This window comes from Mesoplodon mirus (assembly GCF_964341445.2).
Source record: "Mesoplodon mirus genome assembly, chromosome: 6".
NCBI lineage: Eukaryota > Metazoa > Chordata > Mammalia > Artiodactyla > Ziphiidae > Mesoplodon > Mesoplodon mirus.
The window spans coordinates 101,685,836-101,713,321 of NC_138982.1; the positions used below are offsets into that span (position 1 = coordinate 101,685,836).

General features: G+C 34.5%; 2 protein-coding genes across 7 annotated transcripts in view; both read right to left on the minus strand.

Moving 5' to 3' along the window:
* ARL6 (ARF like GTPase 6) overlaps positions 1-4,946 on the minus strand; it is a 54,740-nt gene extending 49,794 nt beyond the window's left edge. For 2 of the 3 annotated variants that reach the window (XR_014294467.1, XM_082626088.1), the window contains exons 1-2: positions 4,527-4,946; positions 1,087-1,236 (exon numbers count right to left, since the gene is read on the minus strand). Coding sequence is in view for 2 of the 3 variants with exons in the window: in XM_082626088.1 (XP_082482214.1) it covers positions 1,087-1,209 (123 nt within the window). In the remaining variant the exon portion in view is untranslated. Of the gene's footprint in view, positions 1-1,086; positions 1,237-4,526 lie in introns of those variants that run through there. The other variant, XM_082626089.1, reaches the window with a different exon arrangement.
* Positions 4,947-15,560: 10,614 nt separating this feature from the next.
* EPHA6 (EPH receptor A6) overlaps positions 15,561-27,486 on the minus strand; it is a gene marked incomplete at its 5' end in the record, with an annotated part of 845,284 nt that continues 833,358 nt past the window's right edge. For all 4 annotated transcript variants that reach the window (XM_082625310.1, XM_082625308.1, XM_082625309.1 and 1 more), the window contains 2 exons: positions 15,561-19,389; positions 20,385-20,534. In XM_082625310.1, the coding sequence (XP_082481436.1) occupies positions 19,275-19,389; positions 20,385-20,534 (265 nt within the window). In that variant the 3' untranslated portion in view covers positions 15,561-19,274. The remainder of the gene's footprint in view (positions 19,390-20,384; positions 20,535-27,486) is intronic.

The window sequence follows — 27,486 nt, forward strand, 5'->3', positions numbered from 1 at the left end:
GACAAAGGATTAATCTCCACAATATATAAAAACAGCTCATGCAGCTCAATATCAAAAAAACCAACAACCCAATTAAAAAATGGATACTTCATGAAAGAAGACATACAGATGGCCAAGAGACACATGAAAATATGCTCAACATCACTAATTAGTAGAGAAATGCAAATCAATACTACAATGAGGTATCACCTCACACTGGTCAGAATGGCCATCATCAAAAAATCTACAAACAATAAATGCTGGAGATGGTGTGGAGAAAAGGGAACCCTCTTGCACTGTGGGTAGAAATGTTAATTGATACAGCCACTATGGAGAACAGTATGGAGGTTCCTTAAAAAACTGAAAATAGAACTACCATATGACCCAGCAATCCCACTACTGGGCATATACCCAGAGAAAACTGTAATTCAAAAGGACACATGCACCCCAATATTCACTGCAGCATTATTTATAAGAGCCAGGACATGGAAACAATCTAAGTGTCCAATGACAGATGAACGGATAGAGAAGATGTGGTACATATATTGAATGGAATATTACTCAGCCATAAAAAGGAACAAAATTGGGTTCTTTGTGACGTGGATGGACCAAGAGTCTGTCATACAGAGTGAAGTAAGCCAGAAAGAGAAAAACATATATTGTGTATTAACGCATATATGTGGAATCTCGAAAAATGGTATAGATGAACCTATTTGTAGGGCAGGAATAGAGAGATGCAGACGTAGAGAATGGACATGTGGATACGGGGGGGAAAGGGAGGGTGGGATGACTTGGGAGATTAGGTTTGACATAAATACACTACCACGCGTAAAATAGCTAGCTAGTGGGAACCTGCTGCATAGCACAGGGAGCTCAGCTTGGTGCTCTGTGATGACCTAGATGGTGGGAGAAGCAGGAGAGGGAGGTTCAAGAGGGAGGGATATAGGTATACATATAGCTGATTCACTTCATTGTACAGCAGAAACTAACACAACACTGTAAAGCAAATTTACTCCAATAAAAAAAAATAATGGATTATAAAAAATAAAAATAAAAACAGTCCTTTATCAAAAGAAAATACACAAAGTATGTAATAAATATACTTACGTTTGAAGGTTTAAGTTTATTAATGATTGTTGTTTTGCCACTATTATCCAGCCCAAGGCACAAAACATGAACTTCCTTCTTCCTCAGGCCAAGCAAGCCTGAAAGTCTGTCTAGCAATCCCATAATGTGAGTAAAGTATTTACAAACCAGCTGCAAGTCAGGAAAAAAAATATATTTATATATATTACCCACAGGCACCTTAAGAATAGAAAATATGAGCATATGTATCCCAAATTTCAGAATTTAAAGACACAGTGATATTGTGAAAACCATGTCAATGTAGCTTTGCATTTAGTAAACAGAGTTTAAGCTGATTACCAGAAAGGAGTCTTAACTGAAATGCAGATTGGCAGATAATAACCCCTGACAACACAGAATAATGCCCTTGAAATAACTGTACATTTCTCATCGTGACATATAATACTTAAGAAGAAAATGTGGTTAAACTCAGAATCATGTGGAGTCTGCCATTTGTGATACTTGAGAATATTTGCAGCCTTTTCTGGAAATCTTGAACAATGTATGGGCAATGGCGTTCATGTGAAGCCTGATGCTGAAGCTTAGAAAGTAGAAGGCAGACCAGAATAACAGAGAAAAACTGAGATTTTGGCTACATCATTTGAGCCACTGGTCAAATCTTTTTCTAAAGCCAGCCCCATTGTAGTTTGCAATAATACAAAGTAATAAACATTGAATTCACCATTTTTGTGTCTTTGCTTGATTATATCCAGTTTAGGTTATGTCTTCTATCAACAGAAACAAAAAATCCTAACTGATATATTTATCTTAATTTTTCCTTAGTCCTTACGTATATCTTTGTAAGTCACCACAAATCCATTTGGGAAGAAGGTTATGCATAAAACACACACACAATTTGAACCTTAATAAATACTTGTTTCTTTGAAACTATAACTTACATGAACTATCCTGTTAAGTATCATTTTAAAAGAATTTTAACTAGTGTACTAGTAAAGAATATGAATGTAAATACCAATCTTACATTTTCATCTCATTTTCTCAAATACCATAAAAGTTTCTTTGTTAACTTGTCCCTGAAGTGTTCATTTGTTTATCAATTCTTTCTTTGGGAAAAAAAAAAATCCTTCCAATGCAAACTTTCAAAAAAACTCCATCAGTAATCCAAACATAAGCATTTTGAAGTCAAATAAAACTGCTGATGGTGTGTTGCTGGCTATGTGATAACTTTATGGCTATCCATACCCTTCTAAGGTACTGTTAGATTTAGACTTCAGGTCTCCAAATGAAACTTTCCAAAGGTTCTTCCTTTGGGTCCATCACCACCCCCACCTCCCAAAACATTACTATGTGGTGGGAGAAGAGAGACACCACTTTTGCCAGCCCTCAACCGCTGCAGGGACTGCTACAGCAGTAACTACATCTGTATTCCAAACATTTCCTATTACTCTCCAAACCACCGTTTTCAAAGTTCTCTTAAAAAACAGAACAAAACAAAACAAAAAACCCCTCTAAATATCAGTTTCATTTAATTGATTTATTCTCATCTCCATCTAAGGTTCCAGAAGCTTGTCGTCTTACAGCTCCTTCAGTGTTTTTTATTCCACACCAAAAAGGCAAGACCATACCTTGAAGGATGTGAGGATGCAGCAACTTAAAAAATAAAGAAGCTTCTAAGACAACTGCATCTGAAAGGTGGCTGCATCATTAGTTTTGCTTAGGCCCCTTCAGAGATCATTGTGGACAGAAATTTCAAAACTGAATTCCAATGATGTGCAGAAAAGAGAAGGTGAAGCGCCCACCCAAACATGGGGCCACAGTTGTCTTACCCAAGGGATGGGTTTGACTTCAGGTACTCTATTTGCGCCGCTTGAATCGACTTCTCTCCTTGTGTTGGAGATTCAAATCTCACTCAACCCATTCCTTTAAATCTCAGCTTAGGGACAGGCATTTGTAGAATCTACTTTAAGTTAGCCTTCTGATATCACGAAACAATTCACACAGACCAATTTAATTCAAAGTAAATTTGCTATTACTCACTTTGTTATTAATTGTACTAAGCATATTGATATAGGTTTATATCTTGTTTTGCAATTCCCATACGATTTTGAATAGATTTTAAAAAATACGACCACTTCTCATATCATCCCCCTCTGGGCATCTATGATAAAGCATTGATTGTCAAAAGCTTGATACTTGAATATTCGTTTTTTCATAGAACATCGGATTCTGATTTTCTGTCCCTTTTTTCATGGATTATCAAACACCTGATGCTTGTTATTGAAATACTGTGGGATATGCAATTTAAAAGAGCAGTCAGTTGTTCTAAGAGATATAATTACATTTATCGAAGTTGCTTTATAAACAACTATCATATAGCCCTATATATGCTTCTATTTCTTAGTAATTATACATCTTTATAAATTTACTTTTTGCATGCATGAAATAAGGAAATAGAAGATAATTTGTCACTCGACATTCATTAACCATGTCCTAACTGCACAGGAGGAGATACAGTGAAAGTTTTCTGTAGCAACCTACTCCTATAGCCATGTTTCTCGCCCCTGGCTGCACACTGGAATCAGCTAACTGGATTAGTATTTCTGAAGATGGAATCAGGGCATCTGTATTTTAAAAAGCTACACAGTGTTTCTGATGTACAGTCACTATTGAGAACTTAAGGATTTTAGAATAAAGTCTAAACTTCCATGCATAGCTTTTAAAGTTGTTCACAATCTGGCTCCAATCTACCTTTCCAGTTTCTTATTTTACTGTTTTCCTCTCTCTGCAAACCAGCCAATCAAATTCTCTTGGCTGTTATCTGAGGAACGGCTTTCTTTTCTTTCTTTTTTTTTGGTCCCTCCAGGCGTCACGAGGGAATCTTAGTTCCCCAGCAAGGGATTGAACCGGGCCCCCTGCAGTGGAAGCGAGGAGTCTTAACCATTGGACCACCAGGGAAGTCCCACAATCTGCTTTCTAAAGTTTTTTTTTTTTTTTTTTTTTTAACTTGTTGCCAGAAAAGTCCTGTAGAATTAGAATGTTACCCATAGTACGAGCTTGGAAGGTAGGCTACACAGAGAGTGGTCGAGCAAAGGAAACAACATGAATGGTACTTTGGAACTTTAAAAATGTTTCTAGAGTGAATTATAGCACACTCTCACTACCCCCAATAAATATTTTTATTCAGCTTTCAGTTTTTTATGATGAAATTTCAATTATACTTCCCACACAGCAAACAAAGAGGCCCAAATCGGGCAGTGTTAAAACCATCCAATCAAACAAAAATTCACCCAAAGCAGTTCCATGAGTTTTCTGGGGTCCATAGCCCACTTCTTCTTTTCTAGTTCTCACACATTAGAAACAACCACACGGAATGAAAAACATGAGGAAGAGCAATTCTAAAATTGGTGGCGGAGGGGACTGGTGGGTGGCGCTGGATACAAAAATTGGGGTTGGGGAGATACCTGGTCTTTGAGGTTAGTCCTGCGGGCCCGGGAGCTGCTGAAGAACAGGAATGGACGCACTCGCTCGAATCCCTCTCTGCAATGGGAATATGGTGCGGGCGTCCCTCAGCCTTCCTCTCTAGGCCTCCATAGGAAGGATCCGTGGGCCTGAGCAAAGCCGCCTCGCCTCCGCAAGTTGGGTGAAGGGGTAGTCTCTGGCTCAGCCCAAGCATCAGTGGCGGGTCAGGCGGCGTGGTGCGTGGCGTTCCCCGGGCAACCGGAGGTTTTTCCGGTGCGGAGCCACGCCTCCTCAGAGGTCTCAGCGCGTCAGCTGCCGTGCTCCTGTTAAGGGATTGAAGAGCTCCCGTAAATGCCAGAGGCACAGCGAGGAGTATTTTAGAAGTGTAAGCGAGGTTGAAGGGGTAAACTGCCGCCTCCCAGCGAGGAGCCGCGCAGTTCCCCGGTGGAGCATAATGGGAGTTGTAGGCTCGCGCACAGCCTGCTGGGAAGTGTTCGGCGTCCGCGTTGTCTTCGGGCCTTTCTCGCCGCGCGGTCTCTCCGCCCTCTCGGGAAAGTCAGCTCAGAGGGAGCGGCGCACCTTGTGGCGCCCAGAGCGCTGAGGAGTCTGCGTCGACGTCGAGCATGGGCGCAGCGTTCTAGGGCGAGAAGTACGCCGGAATTGCCTGGTTGCCCGTAGCATCCACCCTTTAACAGGCTGTTAGGCCTCAGACCCCAGAGTCCTGGAGAAGCAAAACCGTTCGTTCGGGCAAGGAGAGGAGATAAACTCACAGGCATTATTCGGCAAAGGAAGTCTGCCTGAACCTGGTTTCTGAGCTGTCTGATCTCCTGAAGAGATTTCCACGAGGCATAATACCCTGCGATTACAGTCCCCAGAATCAAATCGGCAGGTGGTCAGGAATCAGTAGTCCCAATGCTTAAAGTTAGCCACTCTCTTAAATTGCTCTGGGGTATTATAGTAATAGTAAATGATTTATCTCCTTTGTTAGCCAGGAGTATGAGATTCTCTACCCCCTCTAGCTACCTAGTGTTATATTTACTACCCTACCTGTTCTTTGGCCTATCAATTTCGGCCTATTAAGTGGATTAGCAGGGTGAAAAAGAGACTAGAAGGAATTCTATAAAAGTAACAATGGGGGAAAGGTTGTATTTGCATGATCATGGGATGCATTTTATTTTCCAAATTTTCAAATGCGGTTCTGTTATTTTTACAATGGAAAAAATAGGTTCTGGGTTAGTGACTCTTGTTGAAAGATGAAAACTAACAAAATGCAAAACCAAAAAAAACCTATAGTTGCATATCCAAAAGAACTTACCAATGTCCTTGAAGAAATGGAGTACGGAAATATATTCCGCCTTATTGTGTAGCCTTAGTCCAGTTAACGCTGCTCTATTGTTCAGCTTCCTCACCTTCAAAAAGACACTAAATAACTCATTTGGTGGTTTTGAGGAATAAGTAGGTAACAGAGGTATGTATGTTTGGCACATAGTAGGTGTTCAATAAACAATTTCTTATCTTCCTTTGTCCTGCAATTTTTATTATATGGGTAAGATTTTTAAATGTGGTCCTTTAACTTCTGACACTGAATTTACAGTGAGGTATTAATTACTTTTCTGTGTGTCTGGGTATTGTGACTCACTTTGATAAAAGTTGGAGGCTAAGTACTTACAGCCGGACTTTGACTTTTTTTTTTTTTTCCCTTAGAGCTAAGTAGAAATCTTATGTTTCAGGAAACTTTCGTGTACAGACAATTTTTCCTGTTTGGAGTTGATATTTTCTGCCCCTAGGTTGAGCTCTGTTTTTGCTTAGTACAAAACATTTGGTGAACACTGGAAATGAAGTGGAGAGATTGGATATCCAACTTTTCAGTCAATTTAAGCAGATAACAATTCTTTTTTAAAATTTTGCTAAGTGAATAGTTATCTTAAGGTACATAATTCTCTTACAAAAATTTAGCTAAGTAAATAGTTATCTTAGGTAAGTGTAGTTGATGTGTTTGCTTCTTATTATTAGAGATAAAATAGTGGTCATGAAACCCACAATCTATTCAATAATCTAGAAAATGTCAGTTTTGAAACTAACAACCTTTAAAAAAGTAAATACTTCATATGGTTGAATCTGCTGTTTTGGTGCTTTGCCAACCAAAACAGCTCTCAACAATACACTCAAGGCTCAGCATAAAAATTGGTTTCACTTGATTTAAGAAGTTAGTTTGGGTCTCCTTATTATGAGAATAAGAAGCTTTAAAAATGGTACTTAATTTTATGAAGGCTTCTTAAGATACCTGTATAAGGAAAGAAAGTTTCAAGTACTTTATTACCAGTTTAAATTTCATACTGGCTTTTGGAACTGTGGTAAGAATTATAAAAGAGAGAAGAGTGAGATATGGTGAGTACAGTGCTATTCTGATTAATTCAGGATACTTTTAATATATTTTCTTACCAGCAACTTTTAAAAAATATAGAAAATCCATGATTGGTAATTTACTGGATGTTTTTGGAATGAATATTGATAGTCTAAAGCTGTTTGAACTGTTGTACATTATGTGTATCTGTCAGTCATCTGCAATTTGTATACAGGATTACCTACGCAATGAACAATTTAATTCACTTGAATCTCACAAAATTTTTTGCTGATATAAAATCACTATAAAAATATGTACTAATTATTTATAGTGACTTATGTGAATTTATGTCTTGACCTTAATGATATTATTGTGAAAAATTACAGCTATGATTTTGTCTCCAAAATTACTAATATATGTAAAGAGCATCTAGATTTAATAGACTAAAAGATAAATTATATTAAATATGATCAACACAATACAAAAAAGCCACAAATTCAACCACCAGAACTGTAACTTTTATTTGCTAATAGATATTTTAATAAACAGGCTTACTCCATCTGTAAGACCCTGATAATGCCTCTTAGGAAATCATAGAAAAATAAAATACAATAATTAGTAACTTGTACTTTGTACAAAAATCTTATGTTGCTCAGCAGGTAGTTTTGCTAAACACCATATTCTTTCAGCAAATAGATAGATGACATATGTAATGCAATTCACCGCAAACAATCCCTCATTGAGAGCTGAGCATTCTATAACACTATAACTTGTAAGCATGCCAGCACATGAAAATATACATGGAACATCATAATATTACAGTAGATTTCATAAGATGAAAACAATACCACCTTCAAGTAAGTCTGGACTACTTCATTGTCATAGTGAAGTAGATAATAGGTAGGATTGTAGTTCTATTGTAAACACCCTCTTACTGTGTTTATCTTTCTACCATATTGTGATACAACCAGAAAAAAGAACATAGGCTGTGTAAGGAACCTGAGTGAAAGGCATATATTGAAGCTCTAAATAGTGATGTAATACTAAAGAGAAAAAATAATGCAGTGCTGCACTTCCTTCTTCTCACAAACAGATCTTTTCCCCTTTTTGCAAGAGTAGTGCTAAATCCATAATTAATGATAAATAACTTTATGACAGGTTACAAAGAGATACATTTTAAAAATCATAGGAAGAAAAAATGTTTTCAGCTGCAGTTTATCATTAGTCAAATATTACTCTATGAGGGACTAAATGTCTCAACCTAGATAGTTGTTATCTAGGCATTTAATATAAATGTACTATTTAGTATTTAAATAATAAACTTTTTAGGATTTGTGCTACAAAGATTTTTATAACTTTTTTATTTTGAATACACTGCAACTGTCAAATCTACCATTTAATACTTGATATGGCCATTCAAATATTGAGTTTAATCAAATGCATATTTATATGTACACATATATCTTTATATTTTTGGCTATGCTAAAACAAAAAAATGGAGGGCAATCTTATTCCATTATTCAGTCTAATTTTACATCAAATCCAAAGAATAAATCTGCACGTATAAATTCCAACACACTGAATTACATACAGCCTATCCAGAAATAAAGCTCCAAGCACAATGAAAAAGTCACATCCTTCCTATAGGATAGAGAGGGCACAATGAAAAAAAAATATATTGCCCTTGTGTTTCTCTTAAATGACAGATGTTTTTATATGAAAACAAAACAATAAAATATTGTTTTACCGAACGATTAGAGCCTGATTACCTTTATTTATTTATTTTAATTTCAGATGGGGGCTCAGACCCTCTCAAAATAGTGTTTTGAGAAAATTGACAGCTTGAATATATAATACACATCTTTAAGCATTAAACTAATTTTCATAAGCTTTGAATTAGAATGGCTACAAGATGTTTCTGTCTTTTACACTGCAGTAGACAAAAATAACAAAACATGGGAAGTATCTATGGCATTGAGAAGTCCTCACTTAATCTCTACATTATGGAAAGAGGACTCTGTTATCAGCATCCTTGGAAAAGCTCAGAATTCAGTTTCAGGTCTTCCAAATAAGATGTCTCAAAAATATTTAGTAAAATGGCTTTAATATATTTTATACAGTAGGTCTTTGTCCTGTGGTGTATTACATACAAATCCCCATTGACTATGTTTATATATGCACATATATATGTTTATATGTGTGTGTGTGTGTGTTCCCCCTTTCCAACTACCTACACATCTCTCCAGCCTATACCTGCTTCCCACTCCTTATACTGACTTTTATTTCCTCTTGGTAAAGTAAGAGTACTCACACAGTAACATCCTTACATTTCTACCACAAATCTACCAACCTATCTGCATATTACACTCTCTGCCTTCCCTCCCATTGTAGTTCTGTCTCCTCCTATCAAAAACTAACCTTCCAACTTAAGCTATGAATCCTAACCTTTCTACTTCTCAAAGCCTTTTCTAATTAAATTCTCTCTTGCATAATCAGTTTTCCCCTTTCTACCAGATCATTCTCATTCATATATAAATATTCCCTAGCATTCTTTCTCTAAACACACACACACACACACACACACACGCAGCTTTCTTGACCCCATATCTACTTCCAACTACTCAGCTACTGCCCTGTTCCTCTTGTTTTCTTATGGTAAAACTTCTTGAAAGAGTTGTGTATAGATACTGACTCCACATTCTTTTCTAAATTATCTTCTCAATCCACTTCAATCAGGCTTTGACTTCACTACTTCACAGAGACTGCCCTTGTCAAAATCATCAGTAACTTCCATGTTGCCAAGCCCAAAGTCCATTTCTTTACTTTAAACTTGGCTTCTTAAAGCATTTAATCCAGATGGCCAATTGTTTTTTTTTTTGTTCTCTACGTTACCTTACACTCCTCAGGGTCCTCTGCTGGTTTCTAATTCTCCACCTAACTTCTACATTGACATGCCCTGGATCTCAATCAAGGCCTACTTCTCTATCTTACAGGCTTTTCCCAGGTGATTTAAAAACATTAAATACCATATATATATTGATGGCTTCTAAATCTTGATGTCTAGCCCTGATCGCTCCTTGGAACTCTTATATATAACTGTCTCCTCAATATCTCCATTTGAATATCTAACAGGTATCTCAGGCATTACATGGCTAAAACCAAACTCCTGATTTTTTTCCCTCCCAACCTGCTTCTCCTGCACCACCACTGACTACATTTCTTATTTTTCAAATGTAGAATTTATCTTCAATTTTTCTCTCTTTATCCCTCAGGGCCAATCCATTAGCAAGCTCTGTCTTCAAACATACCCCACATCCATCCACTTCTCTCCATCTTCACTACTTCTTCTCTAACAAAAGCCACCCTTTTTTTCTTTTTTGCTTAAACTACTGTAGTGGCCTCATAAATATTCGTTGACCCCCATCTCATTTTTTGCCTCTCTTTGGCTCATCAACTGTGTACCGAGCACACTGTTCTCTCTACCCTCAAACACTCTAAAAGTCTCACACATTAAACTATTCCTTCTGCCTGGAATTCCCCCAGATTTTCTCATGACTGGTTCCTTCATGCTTTTCATACATCGGCTTAAATATCACATCCTCAGAGAAGACTTCCCTTACCACTTAATATGAAGAAGCCACAGTCATGCTATGTAACAACATTAATTTAATTTTCAGCATAGCACTTATCAGTACTTCTTCATTGTGTGTCTTTACCACTAGAAGGTCAATTCCATGAGACAGGGGCTTTTGCTTGTCTTGGTCGCTTTGTGTCCTCTGTGTTGAGAATAAGACACTTGTACAAGATAATGTTTAGTAAGCATTAGTTAATGAATGAATGGACTTATGGATAAATATATATTTAAAGTAAATCAGTATATATGTGTATATACTATTTTTAAAATTAGGAATTATACAGTTTTGGACTAGCAAACACACTTGATTTAATTGTGTTTGTTTGTTTATTATATCTGTTCCCCATAGTGTAAACAGCTTTAACTGGACAAATCATAATTTTTTTGTTGTTGCTATTCTTTATATTAAAATACAGACACCTAACTATTTCATTTAATGGTAGAGTGATCAAAGTTGTGAGGTGGGAAAGGGAATGTTTTGCTTCCTGAAAGGAATTTTTGGATACTCCATAGAAAATAAGCAATTGATGCAAAAATGGAATGGCTTTTCACATTTGTTTGAAGTATCCCATTTGGTGAAATTTAAAAATTGAATAAACAGTAAACAGTGGAAAAGTAACTATAAAAATATATGTTCACTACAGTACTTTGAGTATACAAAGTCTAATGGAAGACTTTCTTTTTGTATTTCCATTCATGAGAAAGTAAAAGACTTTGCTCTTTCCAGAAGACTTTATGGAATATATGACTGGTATTAGATAAGAGCAGTAGCTTCAAAAATAATAATTTCTAACGACTATGTTATGGATTTTAGCTGCAACTTCTCTGAGAATTGGAAGGTTACAAGCAATATTAGAGGGACTGAATGGAAATATATAAAGCAGTCCTTTTTTTTTTTAATACTTAAAATAACTGAAAAGAGAAGGCAATCTCCTTGAAACAATATAAGCATTTAGAGATCATAAGATATAATGTACAACTCATATATAGGTCCTGTATTTTTTAGACTATGTGTAAAATTTATATATCTGTATAAAAGCATAAATTGATTCAAAAAGACTACCCTTTCAACTCAATTATTTTTACCTGCATCTTATATATACTGTTTTTACATTTAATAAAGCAGAAGGAAAACCTTTTTATTAATAGGAGTGATATGTATAAAGTGCTTTGACAGTCTAATATTCAATTTTGGGGAGGCAAATTCTTAATTATATATGTCTTAGAAATCAAAAGAACTATTAGTATGGAAATGTTAATAATTGTGATCATTCAGTCTGTTAATATACTTTTAAAAAATAACTTTAAATTTTTGATATTTTGGTAAGATTTCTTTCTAATTTTATATAGCAATACATATTTTAACAAATATTAGTGGACTTATTTATATTAGAGATTCTCATCCTCAAAATGCATTTTAGCTTCAAAATTACCAGTAAGAGTAACATGACATAATTTTCAAACAGTTTTCTATTAATTTTTTGGTTTTTTTAATGAGGTAATTAATAGTTTTAACACAAACTCCTCTTTATATTACCTTTTTGCCTTTTCCTCAGTTTTAATGGAACTTGGTCCATTTTCATGTTCTGCATTCATGCTCTGCCTGTGATTTTTTAAAAAATAAGGTTATTTTAGAAGGTATAACTAACATTTTAGGAAACATAGACTGTTAATTAACAATTATTCCATCAAAAGTCAAAATTAAGCTGTCAAAGTTTATACTGCATACAAAATTAAACCTAAGTACAGTTTGTGAAAAATGTGCAAAGTTATTCAAATTTCCAGTGACACAATCTAACGATGAAGTATGATTAACAAAATTATTAATAATGTATCATAAATAAAGCACATATAGTAATCTTTAAAGTCCAGTGTTACCCATATTCATGTTTGTTAGGAACGCTCAGGTATTGTGCCCCACCAAAAAAAAAAAAATGCTCCCATCTCACATTTTGATTTTTTTCTCTTGGAGGCCTAAAACACCTAAAATTACATCAAAACTCCATATCTGTAAGAAGAAAATGAGATTTTTGCATTGTATAAATATATTAATACAATTTTCTTTAAATACACACATATGGCATAGGGAGAACAACATCACATTAAAGCAAATTAAAAACTTCCATGACAAGCATTTATGCAAGTTAAACCTTATTTTCCAAGCAGCGCAGAAATTTTAAAAAGCCTCAGTCACTGTTTATTTTTATATTGTCCACGAATATTATTATTATATTGTCAGTATTGTTTTAAAGATACTCTTGAAGATACTGCAATAATAGCTCTAGATAAAATACCAATGGATTTTCAAACAAATTGGTTTTAACAATGCTCACATCAATCACATCAACATAAAATAGCTTGTTCAGTTACAAGTCTGTTATCTAATGAGTGGTCATTAATTTTGTCATAGAGCTTCTAAAGACAACAATTTTAAGCAGATTTATTTAAGCAGTGCTATGTGGCAATGAATAAAACATGCACAGTTAAGTAAAAACTCCATTACAACCTAAAAAATGATAATACTGGGTAAATAATTCTAAAAAGAGCATCAGTTACTACTTTGAAAAATGAACTAATATAATTAATTATATTCTGGCTTCTCTCTGAATGAAGATGTGTTTATGTGAAAATTTTAGAAAAACAATTTCTATCTAAATGCATAGATATCATTCTACAAATTACTAAATGTGGAAGAGAGACTTCTAATTTATTATAAAAGCAATAGAAGAGGACATTTTAAATTAGGTAAAAACCTCAAAAGTGTATTGTTTATTCATCTTTATGATTTAGCACTGTTCACTCCATCTATCAGTATTTCAAAAAGTTAAATGATATTTGGTCTTTCAAGAACAAAGGCAAATTAAGACTGTTCTAAGGATGATGATCTATAAACATAGAAAAACTTGTATAGTAATGTTCACATCAATATTGCTTGCCATGAAAGCTCATATTTAACCAATGAAAACAAGGACATCTATCTTCAAAGTTAATAATGCCTAACTAAATATAAAATTTGATTTAGATATATGAAAAATGAAGGTTCTTCTGTCCTTGGAATTTTCTTTAAAATAATGTATTCTTTTGGAATAAAGACAGTTCTCCCTTCAATCTCTCTCTAATGAAATGGAGACTCTGATGCTAACTAAATTAGAATCCTGAAGTAGGGTTGTCCTTTTATTATTTTGTTGAACACCTTAAAGTCATATCTCAGTTGTTCCGATTTATAGTTTGAGTTGATAACATTATCTTAACCAACAGTAAGTTTATCATGACAAATTAAAGATTAGCCAGAGGCTACAAGTAATGGAGGAATATGGATGAGAACAGAGCTTTACTTGAAAGGAGATTTTCACTAATTCTGGTACTTTTCTACAACTCCCAGGAAATTGTGTTGTTAATCTGTACTTTATTTTCTAATCGAAAGTAGATACCACATCTTTATATCATTACATTTAAAAGAGATCTTTCCTCGCTTTTTATATTCTTTAGGATGAATTAGGTCTAAAAGGTAGTGGAATTCTTCTTTGAGATCTTCCCCTTTAAATGAAATAAATCAAAAATTCCCTTAAGAATATAGAGATTTGGTATTCTGATAAACTAGTGTGGAAATTCAAGTAAGAACCTTCTTTATTTTGTTTAGAAAGAAACTTTGCTTTCAATGGATAAGTGCAAAAGTGTAATAAAATGGAGGTGACTTGGTAGCATTAAGAGAAATACAATACTTTGTATTTGCCAGATTCTTTTCCAAAAGATGAAGTTTAATTTTTAGTAGTGCTTTGCTATCCATAGTAATTGAAAAGTTTACTTTTAATTTTTTTGTATCACGTTTAAATACAATAATTTTGACTCAATACTTATAAGCTAAAATAGACTTAAATCTATTCTAATATCCCAAAAAAGCCAATGCCAACCAGGTTTTTGTTAACTTCTTTTGAATTAAGAGCAAAGAACCTAAGTCTTCTAATTAAGATGTAAATATTCTTTTTTAAACATTTTATTTAAATCCATCATTAATTTAAAATTGGATATAATTATTAGTCAGATGAAAGAGGATTAGTTAAAACTACATTTTGATGACTTGGAGCTTCTTATGGATCTTTTGGCCTTTTTCCCCCAGGAGACACATATATCACGTCACATCCTCTTATAACAAAAAAAATATATTTTATCCTCAGAAATCTTTGAAACACTTGTCTAATACTTATCTTTTTAAGGGAATAGTAAGAGAAAGATGGGGTATTTATTCTTCTGGAATATAAGATTTTTCTTTTCCTTTATTTCATCTAGTAATATATGCGCTCTGGTCATGAGTAATCATCTCTTTCCTTTGTTAAATATATCATGTTTGAAAGAATTTTAGGCAACCATTTCAGCTGTATACTCATAATTACATTTACTAAGGCCAGTGAATTGGCTTGGGCAAGAGATTACCCCAGAACTGTTTTTGAAAAATGGCTGACGTTTTCTAACTGGAAGTACCTTTGAGGTAGTGAGCCTACACCTGAACTGAAAAGTATGCCACTGGACAATAGAAGTATGTGACTCCTGAGGAGGATCAGCTGTTAACAAGAGAGATTCTCTTAGAGAATCCAGCAAGTGTGCTCCCTTCTGCCAGAGGAAGTGTGGAGTGTTCTATGGAAAATTTGAGGTCCAAAATATCTCTTTCCATAGGACAAGGTTTTTTTTTTACAAGGTTTTTTATTTCACACTGGACAAGGTTTTATTTCACATTGGACAAGGTTTTATTTATTCAATGTATTTTTGTTCTGTGGAAAGAACTAACCCTTAGTGGCATGGCAATCACAGCAAACATAGCAAATAGGCTCTAACCTCTAAGTTTTAAGCTTAAGAGTTACTTGAATGTAAGGACATTACAGTCAAATTCATCTTTGCCATAAAATTTTATGCATGTAGGAGACACCTTATAGACACCTTATAGATATTTGTTAAAATGAACTAAAGTTTACACTACCTTTATTGAACATTATTATAAAAAATTGAAAATCTGTTGAAAATAAAAACTAAAAGCTGGATGAGTGCCCAGTGTTCTAATGTTCTAATGGAAGAATACCATCAATTTGACACAGTGTGCTCCTCTACCTTTTGGAGTCTTCATATAAAAAGCACTAAAATATTTTTGGATCGAAAGTTAATATGAGTCTTTGATACTTAATGGAATTTGAACTTGGAAAAGTTAAGTTGATGATACTAAAAGAAGTGATTACATCTTCTTCTAATCTCTTTGTTATATAAAGACATGTACGATAACTGTGAGTTGATAACAATTTTTGATTCATAAAATATTAATTTCTTTTAAATTAATAACATGTTTCCCTAGCTAAAGCAGTAGGAAAGGATCATCTTCATCCATTTTGAAATTACTTTCCAAAGCACTTAATTTCCAGTTAATGAAAAGCCAGAATTCATACCCTCTGTATGTGTAAATAAATGCTCCCATTAATGTGGTAGGACCCAAAATACCTAGTATTGGTGAACATTTTGAGATAAGAGATTTAACTGACTGCTTTACAGAGTAGAAATTTGGTAGGGAAAAACATTAAAATGGCTTTTTAAGAAAATTGTTGTTGGGAGATAGGTAATATAATTCATTCTTCACCACATCTTCAGAGGACCTCCTGTAAAGACTGCTTTTCAAGGATTAAATTTGGATTTGTTTTCCTTTCATGGGCTGAGTTGGGCCTTAAAGCTGTGGCTGGAAAATTTTTTTTTTCAGGTATTTAGTTGGATAGATTTTAAAGAGTAATACAGAGTGAAATAAGATAAATATTTCTTGATTATGGCATGCATATCTTATTTATCAAGTTATAACTCAGTGCAAACGTGCTATAATTCTTGATTCCTGTTAAGCCAAGAGCTTTGCAACTTCTGATGGTTTTCTTAGTATAATGATTTACATATCTAATCTCTCTTCTTGATTGTACATTGTTTTTACATTTTTTCCCAGTTATGTCTTATATATACTATGAGATAATGAGTTGACTATAGGCTGGAAACTGACCACGTAGAAAATTTTAAAAAATGTTTCCTTCAGCTGTCTGATTTTCAAAATCTAAAAAGCCCCTCAGTAGTATAGACTAGGAAATTTAAAATAAAGCAGGTACATGACTATATATGCATATTTTAGTTATTAAAGATTATTTTTGGAGGCTTGTGATTTATGGATGTTACTCATTTTCTATCATTACATTCTATGTTATGAATATTAAACAGCTTTAATTACTGAATATGTGCACTAGTAAATCTCAAACTATTTCATGTAAAATTTTCAAATCTGTGATTGGTAGGCAGTAAAGAAATAGATATACTTATTTTTTAATGTTTCTGTTTAATCTTGCATACCTTGCTCTGACCATGATGAGGTTCACATTTACACTAAAGATTATCATGCTTACAGTTGCAAAAAATATAAATGTAAGTTTTAAAGAGGATTGGGGGTAAGAGACAAAGTGAAAAGGCAGTTTTATAATACTACAGAAAGATGTTTGGGAAGGAAAACAAAGTATGAATTAACCAGATATAGAATAGGATCATTGGATTTTTGAAGAAAAAAGTTCTTAACAGAGAATTAAATCTTGCAAGCACTGAATGCCCATTCCATAGAAGTTTAAATACTTTATAGAATTTATTTCATCAAAGTATACAGATGTTGCTGACAGAGTCCTATGGAAGACCATAATTATTCTATTCCTTATTTTCTAAATATGTTTTTTGTTGTATTATAAAAATAAATATATATGATTAATAAATTTAATCTGCTTTACATCTGTTCTTATTTAATATATATTTGAAGATAGGTAAATATGGAAATTTTATATTTCCTCTAAATGTATCCAGATTTGTGTAAATGTAACAAGCAAACTGCAGACAGTCTGTGAGTGATGCATGACCATGCAGGTGATGGCTGGAAAATGTTGCTAGCTATTTCTGACACACTTACTTAAAAAGTGATGGATTTCCCACTTTTTTCTTTTTTATTGTACTTTAAGGAATACTTTAAAGACTCTTCCTTCTAGCTCTCTCTGTTTTTTTCGAAATGAGAAAATTTTAGCTGTGGTAGGCAAAAATCAGAAGATAAATCAACAAAAGAAAACATGTGGAAGGGTCTAGTCTAATGGGACAATCAACAAATCTTAAAATAGGAAAAAAGAAAAATCGAGACTCCTTTTATAGCAAGAAAACTACTATCACCAAACAATGTAATTTAGGTAGGAATTTGAGGATGTGGGTAGGGCACCTTTATCTGCGGGATCAAATAAAACTTAATTTTTATATTAAATCAGCATCTTCAAGACAACCGGCTCTTTTCTTCTCTTAAGACATTCTCACTACTCTTCCACCTAGCACAGCAGTCATTTTTTTAGTTTCACCGGGAACAGCTGATTTTATAATTGAATTTGTTCATATGACATTACTGTTTTGATAAGCTGACTCAGCTTAATTCAATGAAAAGTATATTTGACTGTTTTTGCAGCCTCCAGAAGATTATGGCAACAACACACCTTAGCTGTGTATACATTTTTATGTTACTGTATCAAGGACTCAGGTTACACACAATTCATATATGCTCATGTGCTAGATCCGTTTATACCCTCTTTGGTGTATGCAACGGCATACTTGTCTCTTGGAAGGTTTGGAAAACAGCTCAGCATGTTCATGTAACTTATTTTTATGAACAAAACATAAAAATTCTTAAACTTGCAAAATGTACCAATATTAGACAGCTCGATGTGTTTATTTTCATGGGCCACCATGTAACTATCATAAAATTCTGTTTAAATTAAAATCTTTTTACGTTTAATCTAAGGCTATAATCATAGATCTTTTATTCAAAGCAATTCTGCTGAGAATAATTTTCTTAATGCTTTGATAATTACTCTTGCAAACTTGTGAAGATGAACCAAGGAAACAGTCATGGATTATTCCATGCTTCACTCTATTTATAGCCTTTAGAGCAATGGACTCACTCTTGGTCTTTCCAGGGGTGATCTTCATAAGGCAGTAGAGAAATATACTATAGTTAGTAAAAAATTAGAGGGGAAAGCCTGCCTCTAAACTACCACCTACTATGAAATATGTAGGACACTAAAAAGTTAATTTAAAAAAAAAGACAAACCAAGACTTAAGAAGTTTTAAAAGCACAGTATGTTTCTCCCTCACCCTCCCTGATAACTTCCTTCTCACCACAGTCACACTTGACAAGAATTCACTACATGAAATCATTGGTCTTTTCTGCAAATGATTCTAACAACATCAGGCTTTGACAGGTAAAGTATTGTAGGATAGAGTTAACGATATGACCCACAGAGTTGAATATAATTATCTAAAAAATAAATATTCATGTCAGTTTGGAAGCTACTTGATCACAAAACATGAAAGAAAGGTCAACTCTTTCTTTTTAATCTACCATCAAACTCTGAATACATCATTAACCCCAAATTCCTTTGGGTTAAGTCCTTGAACACTTCCGAAATACAATTATACAAAGTTACACATCCATGCTGAGTTATTTACCATTGTGTAATGATAATCTGCAGTGCGCCAGGGTTTTATTTGCAGGTTATTCAGAGAGGAGCTATGATGAGTGATTTTTAAATCCAGGTTGGAAGCATAAACAAAGGGTGTGTGCCCGTAGTCTGAGAGGAGACTGCAGTTTGTGAAGTGATGTTTGGAGAATCAGAAGAGAGGGTAGTAGAGAGGATATCTTTCATTTTAGAAATGCTGAGGCACAAAACACAGGTGCTTGTAGTACGTTCATACATGAAATCCCTTCTCCTGTATATGCATCATGTGTAAACGTAAAGTCTGTATACTGCTGACTATTCGTCTCTGGTGTCCAATGAGTATGACTCCAATTCTTCTAATATCACTGTGAGAGATTGAGAGAGAGAGAGAGAGAGAGAAAGAGAGAATATGAACATTTAGATCTGGTAGGTATGACAGAGAGGAAATGAACATTTAGATATGGTAAATGTGCCCCATGTCAGATTTGCCAAAAATTGTATACCTGGTAAAATGAGAGTTTAAGCAGAGATATAAATGAACAACAGGAGTTTGTTACCTTTTCCTTAACCCTGGTGCCAGAGAATGCGTCAGGTCAACCTCAGATTTAAGGATACAAAGAATTCAGGTACTGATGTAATGTTCAGATATTTCATAAGCCCAAGGGTTTTATGTAATTATATAAATTTTCAACAGTATTAGCAAAGTAGCATGTAGGATAGAAAGTATAATGTGGACTCCATTTTAATTATCATTGTCTTTCAATAATCTGAAAAAATGCCATTGTATTATGTTGAACACTATGAACTTACCATTACTATTTTACAACAATGGCAATTTCATATGGCTTCACCTACTAGTTTTAGTATCTTTCTTTTAAGCACATGTCGAGCATTTTCACTGCACCATGAAAGGATAGCATTTGAGAAAGTGGAAAAATGCTGGACCATTATAACATAGAGAAAAAGCTCTGAGATAACATAATATTGTATTATTACAATTATTACATTTGATGAAAGTAATAGGAATTGATTTAGTATACATGAGTCAAAAATAATCTGCTAAGGTAAAACTATGTTGATGTAAAGTCTATGATGTGAACAAGAGTAATATGCATTTTAGAAAGCACTTAAAATTTTAAATAATTTTTTGAGTTAAATATATTCTTTCAAAGGAAAATAGTTAGAAGTGTAATGTCCAAATTTCACTAGAATGATCGATAGAAATGGTGAGGAAAGATGTGGAAACACCATCCTAGTATTAGGGAAGGTAGTTTAACCATGGTGTTCTTGATATAGTATTTGAATTTATAATCTCCTGAGTGGGGCATCTAAATATAGTAATAAACATAGCACCACTTACTCAATGCTCATTCTTGAAATGAGGTCAAAAGTTGTAAACCCTGCTGCCATGAAGTTATTCTTATATTGCCCCATCTTTATAGAATCCAGCCAGTCACTGACCGTCACAAACAAAGGATATTCGGGAACTTCACCAGGGGAGTCTGGCATTCTACAAGGAAAAAACAAACAAACAAGCATGGAGACCATTTAAAAGCCAGATAAAGCAAAAAATACCCAACTTTATTTTTAAATTTTACAGTATTCTTACATCAAATGTTTTCATCCTCCATAGAAAACTAGAGATTTAAAATTTTTCCATCATATTCAAATCAGCCACTTATACCCGGTCAGTTTCACTTGTCAGTTTCTTTTATCTTTTCCTGCTTTTTGCCACTACTAGGTCTTATACTTGATGTATCTTGAGAAAACCCACATCTTGCTAACTTCTGTTTACTTTTTTCTCTTGCATGAAATTCTGTTTTCAAATTTGAGGAATACCCCAAAAGAAAGTAACTAGCCACAGGCTATTCACTCATACGCTTTCTGACCTGCCACTGAGTCTATGCCCTTTGGCCTTTTTCACATTAAAAAAATTTTTTTAAATTTATTTTTGGCTCCGTTGGGTCTTCATTGCTGCGCGCGGGCTTTCTCTAGTTGTGGCGAGCGGGGGCTACTCTTCGTTGCGGTGTGCGGGCTTCTCATTGTGGTGGTTTCTCTTGTTGAGAAGCACGGGCTCTAGGGGGGCGGGTTTCAGTAATTGCAGCAAGTGAGCTCTAGAGCTTAGGCTCAGTAGTCGTGGTGTACAGGCTTAATTGCTTTGCGGCATGTGGGATCTTCCTGGACCAGGGATCGAACCCATGTCCCCTGCATTGGCAGGCAGATTCTTAACCACTGTGCCACCAGGGAAGTCCCCTTTTTCACATTTGCTATGATAGCCCCTTCTTTTTTTTATGGTGAATTCATTGATCAAGTCTCCATTTATTTGTCCTCAAACATTCAACAAGAATTTATTATTTACTAAAAAGTAATTTCTGCTGTCATAGAGCTCAATTGCATGAATAAGATTTACATACATCAAAGTATAGGGTAATACAGCCCAAAGCACAGATATTAATAAAGCACAAAACTAAAGGAAAATCAATGCAAGCTTGGGTTAACAAGAAAAAGGAGTCCGTCATTGATGGATCTTAAAGTAATGATACAGAAATCTGTATTTCTGGTCCTAAGATCTGATGCATAAGGGCATTCCAGTTGGGGATACTTTTATAGTTTTAATATAAAAATAATATAAAGGTATTATTTTGAAAAGGCTAGTGAATGTGTGAATATATAGACATAGATACATATAGGTATATCACCAGGACTCGGGTCTTTAGGAGCACAAAAGCCAGAGATGTACATAATATATGGGCACACAAGTTGTACACTGTATGACTCCTGAAGACCCTGAAAGACGCCCCTTGGAATTGTTTAGGGAAAGTCCCTACTAAAGACCTAAAATTCATTTCTTTGGTTTTTCTTTGATTCTACATTGACTTCTACTTTTCTAAACTGGATTCTAGTTGAAGGTGGACAGGGGGGTGAAGAAGGATGACAGGGAAATCCAGGGATTATTGCTCTTTCTATATAATTGAAATTTGCATAAACTAAATGCATGTATCTTGTGATTATACTGTAGTCCATATGGAATCTGGTTACTCTTCACAGTGACTTGTGTCCTTTTAACCACTACTCAATTCTGTTACCATATTTCCTATTTTGGAGGCTGTAAAGCCACATTTTATTTTCCTGTACTAAAAACTGCAATGCTATTGGATTATGGGCTGTTTCATTCTAATTAATATCAGAATGATTCATGATTTGACCCTAAACAAAGTTTAGTTATGTTAAAGGTTGAAAAGCTATCATGGCATCTACCAATAAACACTTTAACGGTTGCTATATTTCTTAGTTTCCTAGAGGTGTTTATATTAATAAGAATTATCAAATAAATAACAGTTCATATATCAATAAAAACAATTAAGTTCTCCATGTCAAACATAGTTAAACAGGGTTTTTAATTGTGGCATTTTTTAGAGCCTTCACTATCCTAATGTGCAGTATGAATACATAAGAGGATTCAAAATAGCTTCTGCACTATTTTCCTAAATTATCTGACCAGTTTCCTACAGAACATACTTTAGGAAATAGTGCTGTAGTAAGTTCACTGACCAAGTTTAAATATCAAAATGCCCAGGGTATCCTTATTGCTTATTAACATAAATAAAACAATATACATTAGGAAGCTGAATGTTCTATTTCAAAACACTATGGCTCTCATGTCTTTTAATTACTTGTCTGAGAAATCTGTTGAAACTGAACCAAACTAAAAGGATGTGTTTAGGTGACTTTCCCTTCATAATCCTATGCCATTCTTGATGAACAGACACAGTCAAATGACTTCCACTTCTCTCCCCTGAGATAATGCTGGAATAACTCTTGAGCTTTCACAATTCATATAATTGGTGAGTGGAAATGTAATTTGCTAATTTTATGTCCTTAGTATAGAAAGGTCATGGAAGGACATTCTGTATACTAAATGACTTAAATGGCCTATTTCTCTGTTGAAAAGCATCCACTATTTGCTCCTAGAATGTTTCAATACCATAATTCCCTTTCTCTCCACACATCTTTAGTAACCTAGTTACACTTTGGCCTTTATACGACCGCACTGACAGTTGATTTAGGAAGGTCAGTGTTCCCTCATTGTTCACAGCCACTGTGCAATAAATTTTCTTTCACCTTATAACAAAGTTGAAAAATGCTGCTATTTTCTGGTTTTGAGGGTTGGGTGCCATCACCCTCACATGAATTCTCTGGAATATTACCTAATAAACAATAAACGCCCTTTCTTATCAGCCATGTACAATGATAAATTCAGTCTGCAATTTGCTGAGCATGTAAACATTTCTGCTATTTGGTGATTAGTGGGAGCTTCCCACCTGAGAAATGTCTTTACAGCAAAACCTCACAGAAAAAATGTACATATTGTAGAACAGAAGGTCAAAGGTCTACTACTTTCCTCAGAAAAATGAGGAGGGGGTAGAATTAGGAAATTCTTCCAGGTATAAATTATGGTCAATTAAGATTAGAGAAAGGGCTGCAGTATAGCTAGAATAGGTAATAGTATAGTTTAAGGTGCAATAAACACATACCCTCAATATATCTAAATATGTGAAAATGAATAGCACTGATAGAGCCAAGAAGTCTTGATTCTAATGAGCCCTTTGAGTTCATAATAGTATTAGTATTTTAAATTAGAAAGTTCTTAGGTTACCAGTAGGTATTAAAACTGCCATTAAAAAGCAGGAAGGTATTTATCCTCAGAAGTTTTCCATATTTTATATTCATCATGTAAATATAAAAGTAAGAGACCTATTAAAAATACTTCAAGAAAAGTTATACTTTGAGAAACACTATTCCAAGGTAGAATCTTGTTGTTGTTGTTTTTTTAATTTTTATTTATTTATTTATTTATTTATTTATTTTTGGATATATATATATATATATATATATATATATATATATATATATATATTTTAAACAGCTTTACTGGAGTATAATTGCTTTACAATGGTGTGTTAGTTTCTGCTTTATAACAAAGTGAATCAGTTATACATATACATATGTCCCCATATCTCTTCCCTCTTGCATCTCCCTCCCTCCCACCCTCCCTATCCCACCCCTCTAGGTGGTCACAAAGCACCGAGTTGATCTCCCTGTGCTATGCGGCTGCTTCCCACTAGATATCTATTTTACATTTGATAGTGTTTATATGTCCATGCCACTCTCTCACTTCGTCCCAGCTTACTCTTCCCCCTCCCCATATCCTCAAGTCCATTCTCAAAGGAGGCAAGAATATACAGTGGAGAAAAGACAGCCTCTTCCATAAGTGGTGTTGGGAAAACTGGACAGGTACATGTAAAAGTATTAAGTTAGAACACTCCCTAACACCATACACAAAAATAAACTCAAAATGGATTAAAGACCTAAATGTAAGGCCAGACACTATCAAACTCTTAGAGGAAAACATAGGCAGAACACTATGACATAAATCACAGCAAGATCCTTTTTGACCCACCTCCTAGAGAAATGGAAATGAAAACAAAAATAAACAAATGGGACCTAATGAAACTTAAAAGCTTTTGCACAGCAAAGGAAACCATAAACAAGACCAAAAGACAACCCTCAGAATGGGATAAAGTATTTGCAAATGAAGCAACTGACAAAGGATTAATCTCCAAAATTTACAAGCAGCTCATGCAGCTCAATATCAAAAAAACAAACAACCCAATCCAAAAATGGGCAGAAGACCTATATAGATATTTCTCCAAAGAAGATATACAGATTGCCAACAAACACATGAAAGGATGCTCAACATCATTAATCATTAGAGAAATGCAAATCAAAACTACAATGAGATACCATGTCACACCGGTCAGAATGGCCATCCTCAAAAAATCTACAGACAATAAATGCTGGAGAGGGTGTGGAGAAAAGGGAACCCTCTTGCACTGTTGGTGGGAATGTAAATTGATACAGCCTCTATGGAGAAGAGCATGGAGGTTCCTTAAAAAACTAAAAATAGAATTACCATATGGATCTTGTTTTAATATGAAACTATCACATGCATAAAGGCTTTTCTCCCCTTACCACTCTAACATAACTTCTTCCTAGCTCTTATATTTATATATGGTTAGCAGAACTGTACAGATAGGGTCCATTCTATTCTGTATTGCCTTTATTTCACATACTGATGAATATTTTCTATATGTCAGTGGTCTTCATAACTAATATTCAAGTGAGTGTATAGTATTCTGTAGGTTGATGCTTAATAATTTATTAATTCCCTGAGTCAGACTCTTAAATTGCTAGCAACCTTATTAAATTTATTACAGATGATTATATAATCGTAGAACATGTATCTTTATGCTTCAGTTGAATTACTTCCTTGGGAAAAATCCATAAGACAGAAGAATGTTTTTTTTAAAGAGTAAGTTAAAACTCCCTGATGGCAGGAATCATATCTCATATATCTTTCTATTTTCTGTAGGCCTTAGCACAATGCTGAAAGTATTAAAGGAATTTATTAAATAAGTGATAATTTAGATTTGAATATTCTCTACAGAAAAGTTTGGTCCATGACATAATGGCTGATTCATGATGAATAATCTACTTTCATTTAACTCATTAAATGGAAGAGTAAGAGCTTATTGCTGTAATGGTCAGCCTATTAATGAATATGCTGTTTATTTAGTTTATTCCTCACATTGCAAAAATGTTTGCTTATCTGTCTTGATAGGTTTCAGAGTGGAAGAGGCAGTTACAGGTGAGTGAGGCAGCACAGGGTTAAGGGACCTAGAACCACAACAGCAACATTTATCTTATTCAATAGCACAGTTTTTTTTTTTTTTACGGTACGCGGGTCTCTCACTGTTGTGGCCTCTCCCATTGCGGAGCACAGGCTCCGGACACACAGGCTCAGCGGCCATGGCTCACGGGCCCAGCCACTCTGCAGCATGTCGGATCTTCCCGGACCGGGGCACGAACCCGTGTCCCCTGCATCGGCAGGTGGACTCTCAACCACTGCGCCACCAGGGAAGCCCCAATATCACTGTTTTTACATAAGTTTCTCATCTCATGACTAAGGGACTACACGTCACACTATTTACTACACAAACTACCTACCTAACCTCTGAAGGAAGAATTTATCTAATCAGATTAAAAAATAAAACATTGCCCTCCCTATAATTAGGCCTAATCGTCAACTTGAACACAAGTTAATGAAACAATTTTGATATTCTTTTAAAATTTTAAAGTGAAATTTTGCACAAGATGTTATAAAATTCTAAGGGCTTAGAACCATGCCATAAATCTTGTGACTATTTCATGCTTGTGGGCAATATCTCTTTGTTCCAAACAATCTGACGCTCCTCAGTGCTAAACTGGGAGCCTGAGTTATTTTTTGTCGGCCTCGTATTTTCAGTAAGTCTTCAGGATTTTTATCGACATGATTATTTAATTCTCATAATAAGGCTGATAATTGGTAAAAAGTATGAAGGAGTGAAATTCAAAGCAAATTTAAAAATTATAGATGTGTTTAAACATTAGGAAGGATAGATACAGGGTAGGCATAATACTGTTTAAATATTTCCTACATTCTGAGTACATTCTTAGCACATGGTCACTACAGTCAGAGGAACAGATCACTGAACCTCAGGAAAGCCTATTTTTTGTGGGTAAATAATACAGAGACAGAAATAGATTTCATATCACATGCCAACTACAATTCATTGCCAGTGGTTATCAAAATGTGGTCTTAAAAAGATACTACAAAAATGCTTGAGGATGTAAATGTGAAACCATGTTGCTGCCATAGTTCCCTCATTTCTTTATTTTGTTGTAGTTACTACTTTCTTTTTTCAAGTAATGTTCTTCAAGTGGCCGAGCATTGTAGGAGAAAGTTGGGGGAATATACAGATTATGTGTTTGCTTCTTATTCCCATGAATGAGGTCATACTCATTTTCTACATCCTTGTATTTGCTTAGCAGAACATAAAATAACAGGCTGTGCTCTGCTACAAATTCTTTTTGGAATTTTAATATACTCCATTGATGACGTCTGATAAGTCCAGAGAAAATCTATCTGGAGATGTAAAAACGTATCCTCTTTTCCTATAATCATAAACAGTGCGGTGATTGTATACTGTGCAGTGGAAAGAACAAGGACTTTGCAGTTGGTGGACCTCATTCAAATTCCTGATCTAGTAATTACTTGCTGTGTACCCCTGGGAAATTTAGCCTCTTTGAGTCTCTGTTTCCTTACATGAGGGATGGAGATAATAACAGGAGTACATGACATGACAGATAAAAGTGCCTAGTACAATGACTGGCACATAGTAGGCTCTCAACAAATAGCAGTAATAGTTATTGTTGTTAATGATTCATAGAACTTGTATCAGTATCAGTACTCGTATTAACATTAGTATTATATTGTGGCGACAGTTCATGTGAATTGAGTTTAGATTTTCTAACGGGTAGAAGTTTCACACTTCCTGATTAATACTTAATATTCCGTCTTC